At 44.4% G+C, this 17,424-nt stretch overlaps 1 protein-coding gene across 1 annotated transcript in view; it reads right to left on the reverse strand.

The window, feature by feature from the left end:
- The window catches only part of XRCC5 (X-ray repair complementing defective repair in Chinese hamster cells 5 (double-strand-break rejoining)), a 122,983-nt gene that overhangs the window by 942 nt on the left and 104,617 nt on the right, over positions 1–17,424 (reverse strand). The window contains exons 18-21 of the mRNA XM_006891952.1: positions 16,853–16,949; positions 14,535–14,602; positions 9,337–9,351; positions 2,838–2,909 (exon numbers count right to left, since the gene is read on the reverse strand). Of these exons, the coding sequence (XP_006892014.1) occupies positions 2,838–2,909; positions 9,337–9,351; positions 14,535–14,602; positions 16,853–16,949 (252 nt within the window). The remainder of the gene's footprint in view (positions 1–2,837; positions 2,910–9,336; positions 9,352–14,534; positions 14,603–16,852; positions 16,950–17,424) is intronic.

Here is a 17,424-nt window from a genome sequence, read left to right on the forward strand (position 1 = left end):
TGATCTCTAAATCAAAATTAGCTTCAAAACCAGTCATTAGATCTACATACATTCAAACTCAAAATACTTCTTTAAACGTGATTTTTTTTTCAAAAGCACTCTGAACTAGGTAAAAAAACAAAAAAAAAACAAAAACCCAAACAAAACACCCACAAATCCAAAACAACAACAATAATAAAAAATTATCTCCAATCTGGTTTTCAGAATAATTTTGCAAGATTTTAAATTCCACATGTAAGTTAACCAAATAAAGGACTAAGATCTGACACTTAAAATAGTGGTTTCTCTGCAATTCCAGAGGTACATGGTTTGAATCCACCAATGCTGTGCTGGAAAAGGAGGGGCAATCTCCTCCTGTACCAGTCAGATCTGATTTGACGGTACATGCACAAACAATAATAAAATTAAAAAACAAAAACAAAAACAAAAAATGGTGGTTCCTGATACATCACCTTGACGAGCACTTGGAAATGCATGGGGGGGCCTTCTGGCTGGGACTGGGGAGCGAGTGTCTCCTCCTTCATCACTCCCGTCTAAGGCAGTAGAATTTCATGCTCCAAGAAGGCCAAACGTGGTAAGGCCCACTGCCAGTAACTTCCAGTTCCTATTCAGCCTACCACTTGTAGGACATCTGGGCTTCTGGGGACCAGCCCTGGGCTGCCTGGCGCAGCTCTAAGAGGCACAGTCAGTGGAACAACTGGGGGTGCTTGGATCTGAACATCACATTTTCATGAAATGGGACTTTGATGTACTCCTCCAAAACAAGACGCTGCACTCAGTGTGCCACCGCCAAGTCTAAACGGCATAGAGATCCACAGAGCATACAACACAACCGAACAGGAAACCACAAGGCGAGTTTAGTTCTTTCTCTCCCCAGCTTGTCATTTCTTCCTTCAGATGCTCAAGTAATTTAGGTAAGAACAGAGCTGCGTTAAATGCTGTCAAGTTGTCGTCGTTGTTAGGTGTCATCCAGTCGAGTACAACTCATGGTGACTCTGTGGACACGTGATCTGAACCCTGCCCTATCCTGTGCCATCCCCACAGTCTCTGGCACATTCTAGCCCATTGCTACAATCACTATGTCAACCTACCCAGCTGAGGGGCTTCCTCTCCTTCGCTATCTCTCCACTTTCCCATGCATGATGTCCCTCTCCAAAGACATGCTACAGAGTCTGGGATGGGAAATTAAGGAAGAAGTGTCCTAACACAATCAAAATGTGTTTGTAGGACCCGCAAATTTCCGAGTATTAGTCGTGACAGTTTCAACTGTTTTTAAGAGATGTGACATCTTCAACTTTTTTTAGAGATTCACTAGTACAACAGCAAAGTATGTCTTCTTTTCTTTAAGGAAACATCATCAAAATTCGTATGCGCTGCATGTGTTTCAAATTTACCAGCCGCTTCACAGAAGAAGGATCCGCAATCTCCTCCTGTGTGATCTACTGTCTCCAAACACTGCTGGAGGGTCAGCTACAGGTTAGTTCTGACTCGACAGCACACGACAGCGACAACAGCAAACTATACAAGTGAATGCCTTTAAAAACTCACTTGTAAAGATCTAAAGTAGCCCCAAGTTCTTCTCCTAAAAGACTCAAGTATAAAGAGAAATGAGTTAGCCCTGCGGCTTCTCACACCCGGCTTTCCCTTGACAGGAAACAAATGGCATTGCTGGGTCAGCCCAAGCTGTGAATGCAACTGGTGCCTAAGATGAGGGGTTTCAGCTGTGAGCATCATGCTGCTGGAAAGGACTGGAAAGAGTGAAGATCATGCCATGTTTCGGGATGAAACGTGACTAATTCCACAAGGACCACCATCCTTACCAATAAACACACAGAGGAGAACAACGATGACACTTTGTAAACTTGTATAGTAAGGTCTACATTATCCCTTCTAGTATAAATGCACACACATTCATCCCCGAGAACTGGGCCAGTTCACGTCCGTGTTATCTGCAGGTCTCCACACCTTCTGGTTTCCCCGAAGGACCGTCCTCTTCCCGGCTGTTCAGGAAGCCTTTCCCGCAGCACAGCCATGAAATAGCACTTCCACTCCTCTGGATTCCCCGCACATCCCACGGCCTAGATCATGTCCAGCTGTAAACAAGAACCACCTAATTAGAAAGGCACCGGCCAGCTGCAGATCCCTGCTGATGGCACAGTTTGCGGAGAACGGTTCTCTGCATCGGCCGACAGGTATTCATTCACTCACTGATTTACTGCAAGAGTTAAACAGAAAATACGTCCCCATCTGCACACTAAAGGCTGCTCCACAAAAAGCAAAAGAACCACAGAAGCTTTGCTGGACGGAGGTCACACGAGGCTTAGGGGCCTCACGCTTCCCGTCACAAAGGTGGGTACGAAAGGCACACTCACGTGGCGCCCAGGTCCTCGCGTGTAAGGAGGTCTAGGAATTGTCACACGCCTATCAGTCTGTTTTCGTTAATACTAAGTTAATTGAGAACATTTGAGAATTGGGCTTTTTAAAGGCTGCTTTTTGTTTGTCAGCCCACACAAACTGCATGCTATATTGCTTATTTTTGGTGAAGAGCTGTTTCAACAAATGATAATAACATTTTTCTAGTTTTTAGCCCTTTAAAAGGAAGGATTAATCTGACTAAGCAACATAACCGAAACAACCTAGCATAGGAATTTCCATTATGAAATTACCTATCAGACTGAATTACAGCAGCAATAAATAATAGTGTAGGGAGCATCTGGTGTGTCAGAAATTAAAACACAAATAAGCACCACGTCCATGATAAGCAGCTCTTGTGGCTGCGTTTACAGGTGGAGGGGTTTTAATCATGAGAACACCTGCTATACATCAGCGGTACTTACGAGATCATCCACATCGCCACATTCTTCATCTGGGGCTGCGCCTTCATCGGGTGTTTCTTGGAGGGTCAGAAACTGTGAGCAGAAAGACAAGCAATCATGAGAGCACCACGACATTTCACCTCGTCTGATGGCAGAAACAATCTGCTGTACTGTCACAGGCAAATCGAAGATGACGTGCTGAGTCAAAGTTCACTGCAAATGGTCCGAAGAAAGTGTCACCTCAAAATATGCTCATTCTGATTCTCGACTGGAAAGGACCAACTTGGAGCCCTACTAGGGAGCTCTGGTGGCCTGCCGTTAAGGAGTTGTGCTGGCAACGTAAATACAGCTGCTCGAAAGATGGGCCTCTCCTCCTGTGAGATTTACTGCCTCTGCAAACTCGCTGGAGGGTCAGCTGCGAGTCGGTTCTGACTTGAGGGCACAGAGGAACAGCATCAGCACATACCAATCAAGAGAAAATTCTTGAGAAGAAGGACGAGATGGTGTGGTGAGGGCCCTGTCCTGGCTCCTGTCTCAGGTGCTGTGGACACCTGAAATTTCCATCTATGCTTTCATAGGGGATCAGGAGGCTTGTGAAGGTTATGGAAATGACCAAACACTCCAAGCCAGTAAGTCTCAGTCTCTTGAAGGGAGGGTAAACATTCTTTCAAATCTTTGAACTCAAAGATTTTTTTCCCCTGCTATTCTTCAATTCCAGACGTCTTGGAATAGATATGAGACAAAAAATAGGTGAGCTTGGGAGGGTGCTTAATATTCTTTTCTGGAAACCCTTCCAGAAATTTGTGATAGGCATTTTAGCAGGGAAATGGACAAAAGAATACTAATGTACTCTTCTGCTCCGCATTGGTGTTCTGGACCAGAGCTTCTAAGGGACAAAAACGGACCTCAATCCCACAGCCACCGAGGTGGTTCTGACTCAAGGGGCCTCCTCCCGGGATTCCTAAGCTGCCAATCTTTCGATTAAACAGCCCTGTGCTTACACACGAAGGTAGAAACACAGAAAAGCAAGATCCCTGATGTCTGCAAGGGGCTAGGACTGAAACACAAAATGATAAAAGGTACCCTTGAGAAGGGTCTGAGCATGTTTGTGTTCCGCCCTATGCTCGGGGCACGGTGCTTCCAAGGCATGTGCTAACTGCATCTAGAGCATAAGTATTTACAGCATAGCTGTGCTCAGAAGAGACAGGCCAGGAAGAGCAGATGAAGGAGAAGAGCAGGGAGGCTGGGAAGAAAGCCCCAGTCGGCTTCCTCAGCGACACTGAGTGTAGAGAAGCACACAGCGAGAGTCCTCCCCAACCTCCATAATCAACAAGAGGACAGCAGAACTTTTCTCACGTTCTCAACTTGAAAAAATGGTAAGAATGGCTTTCCTTAGGTTGACTCTTATTTTTATGATACAGTGGAAGTCTGAGAAAGCCATCACCTAGAAACAACGTAAAATAGCTCTTTAACAAATTAAAAAAACCCAGGAGTCACCCTTTAAATAGTAGGCTGCATGCAGGAAATGTCAGCAACAGGTCTGTGTATCCTTCTGTTCCTCTGTCATGAACTGAACTATGTCGCCCTAAGACATATGGATACAATGTGGGAGTTACCAGACGGTGCCCCGTGACCTGCTAAGCCAGTTAGTTACTAAGGATCAGAGGTGGGCTGGACACACAGCCCTGACCCAAGGTCAGGGAGGTTCCCTGCACTGTGATCTAGTGCACTTCCCCCAACTGGAGAGAAAAGCAAACAGAGAAGGAGAGTACCTTAGCACCACCAAGGACAGAGCCAGAGGTGAAGTATGTCCTGTGGACCCAGCTCCCTGCCATGTGATACTCCCAGGACCAGGAGACACAGAGAGAACTCCTATCCCAGCAGCTGGTACCCCGAATTTGGATTTCTAGTCTCCTAAATGGAAAGAGGGTAGATCTGTCTGTAAAAGCCTCCACTTGTGGTTCTCTCTGTTACAGCAGCGTTCACTGACTAGGACACACAGGTAACAGCATCAAGAGCAGAAGGGACAGCTCTGCTTCAGGACTGCCCATCAGCGCTGTGGACACACGCACATGACCATCTGTTTGACTCAACTTCAGTCCTCTTCCTCCCCTCATTCAGAACTTCCTCACCCTCACTAACCCCAGGTTTGACCGAGAGATAAAGGGATTTAACCGCTAGGTATTTATCTCCCCATAGCTCTGCGAGGGCCTTAGAATGGACCATGCTCAAGGTTAACAATCAATCAATGATAAAGATGGAAAATTCTATAACTGAGGGGAGGACATTCTGGAATAAAACCATTATGCTGCTTTTGCATCACTAATCACCCCCCCCAATAGATTATTCCATTAATAAAGATATCTAAGAGTAAAACACAAGTAAATGAAAAGAAAACCCATGTGTTTATCTGTTGTTAGGGGGCCATCAAGTCAGTTTTCAACTCCTAGCAGCCTCAGGATGGAACAGAACTGTGCCACTGTGTTTCCTAGGCTGGAATTCCTTTTTTTAAAGACTGGAATCTTTATGGAAGCAGGCTGCTAGATTTTTCTCCTGTGGAGAGTTACTGGGGAGGTTTGAACTATTAACTTTTCAGTCGGCAGTGGGAGCCTAACCAGATCCTAAGAAACCAAACTAGTATTTATGGTTTTCCTAAACGTTACTCTATTTTATTCTATTGCTCTCTTTCCTACTTATCATTACCGCCTACAGGATTGTTCCTATATCAGGAACACATACAGAAAAGCTGATTTCCACCATAAACATCTATGAGACTATAAATGATGGTCCTTGTAAATATATGACAAACTCTATAGGCTTCGATGCCCGAATCCTGCCCTGTGGTTATTATGTATCTTTCCTACCCCGACACTCTTTGTCATCCTGACACTCACCGGCAGAGGGTAAAGTGTGCCAGAGGGTTTTCAAGGCTGTGACCATTTGGGAGCAGATCACCAGGCTTGTCTTCTGAGCCAGCTCTCAATGAATTTGAACTGGTAACCTTTAGGCTAACAGTTGAGCACTTAATCATGTGTGCCACCTAGCTCCCTGCGTCCTTACTGATGAATCTAGAACATTCCTAGTATTTATTCTTTGGCTCTCAGTCTCTAAAATCTCCAGTTTCTACTCTGAAACTGCAAGAGGAAACCTGGTAGCATAATGGGTTCCGTGTGGAGCTGCTAACCAAAAGGTCAACAGTTCGAACCCACTAGTTCTTCTGTGGGAAACTCAACCGACAGCTGACATGAGTCAGAATCTATTCGACAGCAGTGGGCCTCGTTTTGTGCCTGCAAAGCCCCTTTCATATTGCAATTAATGAATAAATTAAGATAGGACTGTTAGTGCAGTAAACAGGTGAACACAAACGGCTTTCAGAGACAAGGCCAAGTTCTGGAGAAGCAGCAGCAGCAGCAGCACATGGAAAGCTCCATTTCCATCAGGAGGAAAACATCTGCAACTGAGTTTCCTGACAGAGCCGCTGTCCATTTCTATGTCAGTCAATTTTGCCTGGAAGCTGGGCTGCCATCCGTTATCCCTCTGTGAGCCCCAGGCCAGGCTCATCTCTCACACTCACAGTGTCAGAGTTTCCAACAGCGGGTAACAGGTGAGCTGCCGATTCGGAGGATTCAGTGATGGGCCTGCCTTCTCAACCAAGACGGCGGAGGCTCTGCTGTGGCTGGCAGGGTAGGAAGGACTCAGTGCTCAACTTCTCGCCTGCCCTTTCCCGCTCAAAGAGGTGAGAATAAATAGTAAGGACCTTTGGGTGACTACTCCCCCTTCCTTGAGTGAGGTTCCCCAGAAAGTGCCTCCTTAGCTGGAGGTCTTTATGAAGGGGCTAAATTACCACTATTCAAAATCCTGAAAGACATCCTGGCCTGAAGCAGAGAAAGGGAATACAGAAACTTTGCACAGGGGCTCCCAGGCCCATCACTTCTCAGAATACACAGTCCCAATGAGCTTATGCTCTCATCTCTATATTAACAGCACATGGATTCTACCAGGCTATTTCAAAGAATCACTATCTACATGCATCAGGAAGAACAAAAACCTGTTTGCTTTGCACGTATTTTGCTACATTTGGGTTCACCAGTGCCACCTGCAGCTTATTCCTTGTATAGCAGAGAAATTATGTAACCCCACCTCTGTCGGTTTCTCAGTAGCTACAGGCAAGCCACCTGATCTTTCTGAAACTAATTCTCCTCAAAAATATAACTTATTTTACATTGGGAAGTGGAGAGTCTCAGATTTGTGCAAGAATACCCATAGTATCTTTATTGTTTAGAGCTAAATTCAGAAAACAACCAAATGTCTATCTTTAGGAGAATGGATGAATAAACCATGACACAACCTTGTAACAGAATATTACAAAGACAGAAAAGTATGAATGAATCACAAAGTGCATTATTCTAATTAAGATACAGAGCTCTAGACTGACAGAATTCAGAGTAGAGGTTACCCTGAGGGAGGGGGACACCTGGAAGGGTGTCAGAGAGCCTTCTAGGCTAACAGAAAGAGCCTGTATTTTTAGATGTGTGCTGGTCGTATATTTTAAACTTATCTACCTATATTGTGGTTTGGGTGGGTGTTGTGGCAGTTTTCAGACACAAAGGACTACTCTGCCTCCAGGAGCCAGGCAAGCCGGGCTTGGCCTAGGGTTTAAGGCGGCAGCACAGGGCTTCAAGCCCGGAAGGAGAAGAGGGGAGAGTCGGCGGCTATGTTCTCCCAGGTTTGCTCCACCCAGGGTTGCTATGGCCCGGCAAACAGAGAGAGCATGGTGCTATTTGGGTGGGTGTTGTGGCAGTTTTTGGATGTGAAGGACTACTCTGCCTCCAGGAGCCAGGCAAGCCAGGCTTGGCCTAGGGGTTAAGGTGGCAGCACAGGGCTTCAAGCCCAAAAGGGCCCTCAGGCCTGCAGTCTTCAGGCCAGCCTTTCATTGTTTTTGTTCAGACATTCGAGGTTGTACAGCCCTGGTGTACAAGACGCTATACCGTGTTCACTTTTGGTTGCTGTGAGGCTGAACACTGGTGTGTCAAATGTGTTAATGATTGGCTACCCAATGCAGACAGAGAGTGGGGTGGAGCTCCCCAATTAAAACAAGCTTGGAAGGAGAAGTGGCATGCACTTCCATAATAGCTTGCCTCCGGAAACCCTATGAACCTGGAGAGCGGATGAAAGGCACCCAAGCGTCAGGGACTCTCCTTCATAGGGTCGATATGAGTCACCTGCGACTTGATGGCACTTAATAATAACAACAACAACCTATATTGCATGCTCACCTCAATAAAACATTTTTAAAAAATACACTAAAAACGATCAAGTCCTACACAAGTACAAGATAGCACTGTGATGTTTTCACAATTGCCTTTCTTGTACTAACATATAGAAGAGCTACACTAAGGGAGCTCTGGTGGCCTACTCGCAAAGAAGTTGTGCTGCAATCCCGAAGGCATGTGGTTCAAATCCACCAGGTGCCCTGCTGGAGAAGGAGGGGTAATCTCCTCCTGTGCCAGTTGGATCCGACTGACTAAAGATTTAAGACAGGAAAGAGCAAAGGAAAATGTCATGGAGTCCAATAGGAGCTAACAATTAAGAGAAAATTGTTTTCAGAGAGTGATTCTTGTCATCCTACATGAGGTCATATGAGTGTGTTTGAGTGTGCACACAACACAACTCTGTGTGTTCTTGAAAGAGGGAGTAGGAGACTGCAGTATTTATGCAGATGGGGCTGGTGGCGTTGTAAGGTGGGGCACAGGAAGGAAGTGACATCTGTGATGACAAAAGAGTCACTTACAGGAAAAGTCCAGGGAGGGATTCTAGTCAGCTCTGCCTGCATTTAACCTGCTGTGAAAAACTAGCTCATCAGCTTCACTTCTGGATCATGTCTGTAAAATGACCAGATCTCTAAGCTCTGAAAGGGCCTCAACTATGGTGAGAGCAATAAATGTCAGCCCCAATAAGGAGGGCAGCACAGTCAGGCAGCGCCTAGTAAGAGCCCCATAGAGCAAATGATTAGACAGCTCAGCTCCTGAGAAAACCCACTCCAGCACCAAGAGGGGATATCCGCTTTCCTCTCAATTTCTTAACATGGAGCAGAAAGGACAGGGGACTGGGGGTCAGCGGAGCTGCATTCTGTGACAACAACCGACAAAGAAATCTCTGATGCAACCTTTTACTTCTCAGATTCCTAACTCCCCGCATCTGTAAAATGGGCTCAGGACTTTATCAGTACTTTTCATGTTCTGCTCTTTCAAGTGCTGGGGGTACTCTGGAGTCCTTTGGTGTGAATAAGCCCAAGATGCCAATCCCACTGCCCATCTAGTGAGAGCACCATTTTTATCTGATATATATGGCTTCCTTGAAAGCATTCATGATTTAAAAGTAAACTGGGAAAATCACTAGGATTCCTTCCATCTGAACAAAAAAGATGTACAATTTAAGGCTGTATCTACTCCACCTTGATCAAGGATTTAATTTGCTAAATTTCTCCTAACCTAGGGATCTTAGCAGTGATTTCATTTACCTTTGGGGCCAGAAAGTATAGCAACATCAGGTCTCCATCTATTAGGAACCAGTAGCATGTTCCCACTTACAAACACCAGATTCATCTTTAAACCTTCCCAAATGTTCTTTGGGAAGCAAAATCATTCTTGGCTAACCATTGTTTTAACTTCAGCATAAGTTATTAAGAGGAAACTTCTTAAAAAATTCTTTTTTTTATTAAGAAGGAAATACTTCAAAGTGAAGACACATTTATTCTATCCTGACCTATCACAAGCCCAAAGACTTCTTACTGACTGACCTGGAACAAACCCAGACCCAGATGCTCCTGGAACACACAGATAAATAGCCCTGCTTCTGACACAGAGAATGAACTGACAGAGACCCTCTAACACAGGGTTATACAGAGATTTTATCAAACATCGGAAGCTAATGGCACATTTAATAATATCAGTTAGAAACAGAAAAAGTGACAGAAGTAACTGAAAGATAATCATGACAATGAAAGTATAAAAAAGGGTAGGGTTTATGCTTAGGCTTCAAAACAAACTGAGCGGTAAACTTGAAGTGAATCTCTAAACTTATGCCATGGAAGTGCTTCCTCTTCCTGTACCAGGGCTGACTTCATGCCATTTCTCAAAAGAATCATAAAATCTACATTTCTAGAACAGACTGGAGGGAAATGGCTGCTGTGCAAATGTAGGATCATAATTTCATTTTCATTTAGAAGAAATATCCCTGGATAATAATTTCCCTCAAATTGTCAACATTTAATAGCAAGAAACTGACAGCTTGCTGACTTTAAATAACTTACGGTAGTAAATACCATGAAAGAATTTAAATGGACTGTGAGGATGGCCCTTCAACCTCTGATGATAGTCAAGTTTCCTTAGTTGATTATTTGGGACCAAACTTAATGCTTGCTTGGAAGGCAATATAAACAAGTATTTCAGTGTGTGGTCAAAAGTGATTACACTTCTCCAACTTGGCTAAGAGAAAGAGCTGAAGCATGTCTCTCCTATTAAACCACAGGAATTAACTTCCTCGAGCTACAATCTCAACTACTCTCTTCATTATCATTTGTATGTGCACTCTCCCTTCTACACATTTCTCCTCAAATTAGCCGATAGCATTTAAAAACATTCTTAACACAAAGGATCATGCTTTTATACTGAAAAACAAAGTGAAGAGTTCATGATCTTGCAAACAGAAGGTGCCCTGGTGATGCAGTCTGTAGGAAGCTGTACTGCTAACCCAAACCTCTCTGCTGGTTCGAATCTGCCAGCAGACCCCAAGAGATAGATAGGCAATCTCCTTCTGTGTGATTTATAGCTTTAGAAACCCAATGGAGGGTCAGCTTCTCACTTTATGGCCACGAGTTTTGAGATCTGCATATAAAGGAGCCATCGTGGTACAGAATGTATTAGACTGCTAACTGAAAGGTGGGCAGTTCAAACTCACCATTCTGTGAGAGGATGAGGCAGTCTCATTCTCTTAACACTTACAGCCTTGCAAACTTGATGGAGTTCAGCCAGTGTCGGAATCGACCTGACAGCAGTGTCTTGGTTTTTTATATGTATGTATATAAGAAAGTCCTGGTGGCAGAGTGGCTAAACACTGGGCAGTTAACCAATCAGTTAACCATCGGCAGCCCTGAGGGACACGCACGCGGCACGTGCTTCTACGAAGATGAAGGGGGTCCTGTTATGTAACACAAAGATTTCAGCCTTGGGAACCCCACGGACTTCATCTCTGTCCTGTAAGGTTGCAATGAGATGAAATCAACTGAATGGCAGTGGGCTGGGATATACGTACACAACATATATAATGTTCCTGGCAGACAGATGACACTCATTTCAGTTGAATTTTTTTTTGGGGTGGGGGGGCAGTATTTTTTTTAATTATTATACTAGTTTATTTACAAAATTCAAATACACTGTTTTCCAGAACAGATACTTCCTTACCTCCCCCATCAAATTATAAACTCCATGATTAATATCCGCCTCCCCCTGCACATCCTCATCCCTCTGCTTCCACCCCCCAACCCCCCCGATCCTTACACTCATTCTACAGTAATGGTTTTATATAATATCTGTCCTTGAGGGACTGAGTTAGTTCCCTCAGTTCATTTCGGTTGAATTTGACAGTTCCTGGTCTGTCATGTCAGTGAAATTAAGCTTGGCTGGCAGTATGGAAGGCTTACCCCACCTCAAATAAGGCAACACTGTGCTTCAACACAGCAGCCACCAGAAGAGAGTCTCTACCTGTCTTCATTATGCCTTCTCTCTACTTGTTATCAGTGATGGTCCCAGAGTTTCCTTAACTTTCAACCACTGCAATCAATTCTAGTGATGTGAGCACATCACTTCATACTTAATCGGGAACCCTGGTAGCACTGGCCAGCTAAAGAAAAGGTTGGAAGTTCAAATCCAGCTGCTGTGCAGCAGAAACATGGAGCAGTATGTGCTTTTAAAGACCTACAGCCTTGGAGACCCAAAGAGGCGGCTCCAGTCTGTTTATAAAGTCGCTGTGAGTCAGAACCAACAAAGGGCATTGGGTTGGGCTGGGTTTCACATCCTGTCATTAGCTGAAATGCTTCTCTGCAGCTTAATTATCAGAGGTTAACAATTCTGATGCTTGGGCCTTGTGCCTTTGAATTGTGAAGAGGTTACTGCCTTGCAATACAGAAGAGGCCTCACACAACATACAAACAGCACACCGTCTCTTCTTAGAACTGTCTTCTAACAATCTGGATTCACTTAACTAAATCACCTTTGGTTAAGAGGTTTGGTGGGGAGGAAGAAGTATCTTTTCATAGATCAGTCCTTCATTTTCAAAACTATTGTTATGTACTCAAATCTCACTGGGATTTTAAAAAAAAAAAAGGAAATGGAATGATCCGTCTTGATTTATTTTGCTTGTTTGGTAAACACTGACTGACTGTGAAGAGTTCCTCCCAGCTGACAGAACAGGAAGCATCACATCACTGTACACAGTGTAAGTGGCCACACCAAAGGTGTAAAACCACATCCTTGAGCTCATGGTACCCAGTACCGCGGGGGAAGAAGGTACAGATACCATAAATCTCTCATTTTACACAATAAGCAACATCTCACAGCTTCTAAAATTCCAGGGCCTCATTCCCTGAAATCAGGATATTTATTGTTTAACAAAACCCTTATATGCCAGTCAAAGTGCTTAAAAATTAGTTTTTTGTTTTAACTAGCTTCTCCCTAAACAGTATTATGGTTTCTGTCAAATGTCTTCATGAACTTGAAAATTTAAGGTCATTTTATGCTTTCACCTGAATTCAGCTGTAAGAGTGAACAGTTCCAGCACTGTTTTCTGCCATTCCCCTAACAGATTTCTGTTCTCCACCCGGATGCTAAGTTCTCCTTTAGTGCGCACACAATTATTTTAGATTTGTCATCAGGTCTGGAATTGTATTCACTGTGCCTTTATAAGGAAGCTCTTGTGGCCTAGTGGGTAAGGAGTTGCGCTTCCAACCCAAAGGCAGGTAGACTGAGTCCACCAGCTGCTGTATGGACAAAGATGGGCAACCTCCTCACAGGCGATTTACAGCCTCTGAAAACCTCCTGTAAGGTCAGCTTCGAGTCGATTCTAATGTGACAGCAATGACTGAGCGAAAAATTGCCAATATAACTGACTGCCTGGAATCCCTTGGAGGACAAACGGTGTCTTAAATCTAGCAGAGTGCCTCCTATGCAATCCGGGCCGGGGAGCCAGCAGACAAAGCCAGGTGTGAGCTAGCATGACGGCATCAATCAGTGATTATGTGAAGCTGCATGACAAACAAAGTCTACCATGAAACTGAGCGAGTCCTCTGAGCTTCACGCACTCCTCACCCCAAACCTGGGGCCTAATGAAGGGTTATTGAAGAAGAAGATGCATATACTTGACTCACAGCTCAATGAGATTTAGTACTTCAACACTGACCAGGAAGACTTGGGTATCATTATTTAGGGCATAAGAAGCTCCTGGGATCTCTATACAGACAACTTTCAGCTCCATAAATGAAAACCTCTGGATATCCTGTATCCTAGACCACCACTCTCTGCCCTGCTGCACATTACAATCGCCAATCTCACTGCCACTCAGTCGATACCAGCTCACAGCGACCTCGTTGGAGAAAAAGTGCCCTTAGGGTTTCCAAGACTGCACAGCTTTAAGGGATCAGTTTATCTCCTCTTTCTGCCAAGTGGCTTTGAACCACCAACCTTAAGGCTGTTGTTGCTATCTGCTGTTAAGTTTCTTGCAATTCATAGTGACCCTATGTACAACAGTTCTGAACCTTGCTTTATCCTGAGCCAACATCATTGTCTCTGACATACCCACGCCCATTTACCCCTGACAGAGACAATCTATCTTCTCTTCTGCAGTCTTCCTCTCTTGCACTGTCCCTCCACCCTTCCAAGCATGACATCTCTCTCCAAGGACTGGTCCCTCCTTGCAACATGTCCAAAGTATGTCAGATGAAGCCTCAGAATCCTTGCCTCCAAGGAGCAGCCAAGTTTCAGGATAAACCTGTTTCTTCTCCTAGCAGTCCATGATATATTCAATACTCTCCTCCAGCACCACAGCTCAAAGGCATCAATTCTCCTTCTATCCTCCTTAGTCACTGGCCAGCTCTCTGACGCATAGCAAGTTGTTAAGAAGATGACGGCTTGGATCAGGGGCACCTTAGGTAATCAGTCGAATTCTTTCAGCACCACATACCACCAAAGCTCTCTTTATAATCACAGAGGGGCTTTAAAAACCCCAATAAATGAAACCACCCACGGTCAGGAATCTATCTTCCACTTAAAGAATTCCTGGGAGGTAAGGCCTGGTTGTCGGTATTTTTAGGAAATAGTTCTTACGGCATCTAATGTGTGCACAAAGATGAAAGTCCTTGACTAGCCTTTATGAGGTCTAGACTAAGCTTGCAAGGCACCGTGGACACCACAGCTTAAGAGGCACTGCTGGTTGGATTACAGGAAAGTTCTGGAAATAGAAGTATGGCTTATGCGAAACTGTTTGATCTCGCAATTTCTTCTAAGACTGTGCCACAGTTGAAGCAATTTGCTGGTTGGTTGGCTAAAGAATGGATGCCTAATTTAGTTACCTTTAAAATTTAACTTCTTCAAGGAAGAATGGACATTGAGAAAGCAGTGCCCACTGCAGTAATTCATCTAATGATAGGAAGTCATCCCTCAGTACCTTTTTGGCTTCCTCGGCTGTGACGGGGCTTCCAGATGCTTCCTCTTTGCTGATCAGAGTAATTCCATCTGAAAAATAATTGACAGAGTAAACTCCAAATACAAGAAAATAACCCAATCTCATCTGACTTTTCCATCACATCTCCTCCCACCTTCAGGACAGAAGATTTTTAAAACTATAAAAGTGCATAGTACTAAGATAGTGAGTTTCTTAATTCACAGAGTCCCTAATACTTTACATCATTTCCTCATCTATTTTTGCTTGTGCAAAATGAAAATCGCACATAAAACTATGAACTACTCCCTACAGCATTCTTTGAACTCTAGACCGAAGTCATCTCTGCTTCTTTAGAATTCTCAAATCAACTTGCTTGTCCTTTTGAAATGACCACCACACTGTGTATCCTGTATAGACCGTGTTAGGTACACACTTTCTCTCTCCTAACATTTGCTAGTCTCAAGAGCAGGAATTAGGCTTTATCCACCTTTATGTGACCCTCAGTGTTTCGCACAGCAGAGGCTCACTAAATGACTGAATGAACATAAACTTTTGTGCAAGCTCATTAGGTGGGAATATGCATATATTCTGACTTCTGGTGGTGGTCCTGACTCTTGCTGGAAGTAAGAAGAGGAATAAGGTGAAAAGGCAATCTCTCTTACAGTGGAATGTCCAGCGCTTAGATCAGCATGTTGGTAGAAGCTCAGTGAAGACAAATTAAGGCTAGAAATCTTTCCCTTTATTTTCATTCCCCTTCTTCCTAAGATTTGCTTTTACTTCAAATGACTGATCGATGACACTTTTAGAAAAGCACCTGCATTTAACATCCATTTGTTCCTAGAAATGGCACAAGTTGGGTACATGCTCTGTAGGACAGACGTCCTCAAAAAATATGCATCTTGTGTATGTTCTTTCAGTTTCCTTTCAGCAAACAATGTGCTAGAGGCATTCAATAATCACCCAAACCAATTTCTTTCATCTACTGAGTCTGCAGCGGAGACACAAAAGTGATTTGGGTAAAGCCCTATTCACCAGCTCTTCTAATTGCTTTCGCTCCCCGGCGTAGAAGTTAAAGGTCTGAAAAATTAACTGTCAGGAAAACGGTAGCTTATGTGATGAAAACCAGCCTGTTAGAACCTGGATAGACAGGTACTCAACTCGTTTAATACAGAATTTGCACAGAAAAGACATGGTGAAACTAATTCTTGTGCCCTACTCTAAGTGAAAGATTTCCCCTGTTTTCAACATCCATTATTTTTACAGCAGGTATTTTTAATAAGTATTACCTTATACTTGGGTCCTGAAAGAAAAACCAAGTGAGGTTAAAATAAAATGTGCTAAGTGCATGAAAGGGATCATTCATCAGGCCTGAAACTGAAGGGCGGGTCCTGCCTTCTTTCTGGCCTCAATGGGCACCAGCCGGCTGCAGGGGGATGTCCAAGAACATGGCAGTGCAGAGGCTCAGAGGAGGAGGAGAAACATGTGAATGAGGCCAAGGAGAGCGTGATGGACCCAGTGACACACAAATAGCCTAAAAATCTCATGAGAGGAAGGGGTTCCTGGGAGGAGGGGGCTCCCAGGAGGATGGCGCTCACGGGAGGAGGGCAAACGTGGGTGAGGTTAAGGAAAGTGTGATAGATCCAGTGACACTGAAACGGCCTCAAAATCTCATGGGAGGAGGGGGTTCACTGGAGGATGAGGCTCATGGGAGGTCGGAGCTCACAGGATAATAGGGTTCATGGGAGGACGAAGCTCACGGGAGGATGGGGTTCATAGGAGGACGGAGCTCACGGGAGGAGGGAGCTCACAGGAGGAGGAGGATCATGGGAGGACGAAGCTCATGGGAGGAGGGGGATCATGGGAGGACGGAGCTCACAGGAGGAGGGGGCTCATGGGAGGATGGGGTTCATGGGAAGACGGAGCTTAGAGGAGGAGGGGGTTCGTGGGAGGAAGGAGACTCCCGGGAGGAGGGGACTCCTGGGAGGAGAGGACTCCCGGAAGGAAGGGGCTCTTGAAAGAAGTGGGCTCCCAGGAGGAGTGGGCAACGCCTGCCCAAACGGCTTCAATCAACACACAGAAATGCACGACACTGAAGGTGTGACTGACGTGTTTAACTACCATTTCCCATTTATGCTGAGGAAGGAAAGGGTTTTTAATTCCTGGGACCCTCAGCATTTCCTAAATCCTAAAAGAACTTCATCAACTGGGTCCCCACAGGACACATAGCACCATCTATGTTAGGAATATTTATTTCTATTTCATGTGCATTTAAAAAGCAAAATCATACATGTATTTGGAAATCAACAGAAACAGCACCTTACCCTGCACGACAATCTCCCAAAAGTGATTTAACTGTTTCAGATGCACTTTCTCCTTTAGGGTTTTCAGATAACTGTTAAAACACTGCTCTTCTGAAAACTGTGGTGGGACACAAAGGGTGAGACGGTGGCATGTCGCAGCAAATGCAAAATCAAAGGCATTTCCAGACCAAGAATATTTGAATCATGTGTGTAAAAGGACAAAGTTCTCTGTTGGTAAACGGTAAGCTGGCATTTCAAATTGAGCTACGTTTGCCTGGAACAAGCAACCCTCCACTATGTGCAAGGCCCAGTAACCCATCTAGGATTTCTGGTGGTCTAGTACTTGCAACATACGCAAAGTCAAACAAAAAGAGAATAGTTTCAGAAATGCTCAGGTATCCATTGCTCCATCGTTCACCTTCAACAACTATCAACTTGGTCAATCTTGTTTCATCTATAGCTCCACTTTCTTTCTGAAAACCTGATTTAATTTTTTTTTTTTTTTAACTGTGATGTGGGGGAAAATTTACTGAGCAAATTGGTTTTCCACTGAACAATTCATACAAACCCCAACTATGTGGAGGAAAAATATC

This window comes from Elephantulus edwardii, unplaced genomic scaffold, assembly GCF_000299155.1.
Source record: "Elephantulus edwardii isolate Elephantulus edwardi_28Jun2011 unplaced genomic scaffold, EleEdw1.0 scaffold00106, whole genome shotgun sequence".
NCBI classification, from domain to species: Eukaryota; Metazoa; Chordata; class Mammalia; order Macroscelidea; family Macroscelididae; genus Elephantulus; species Elephantulus edwardii.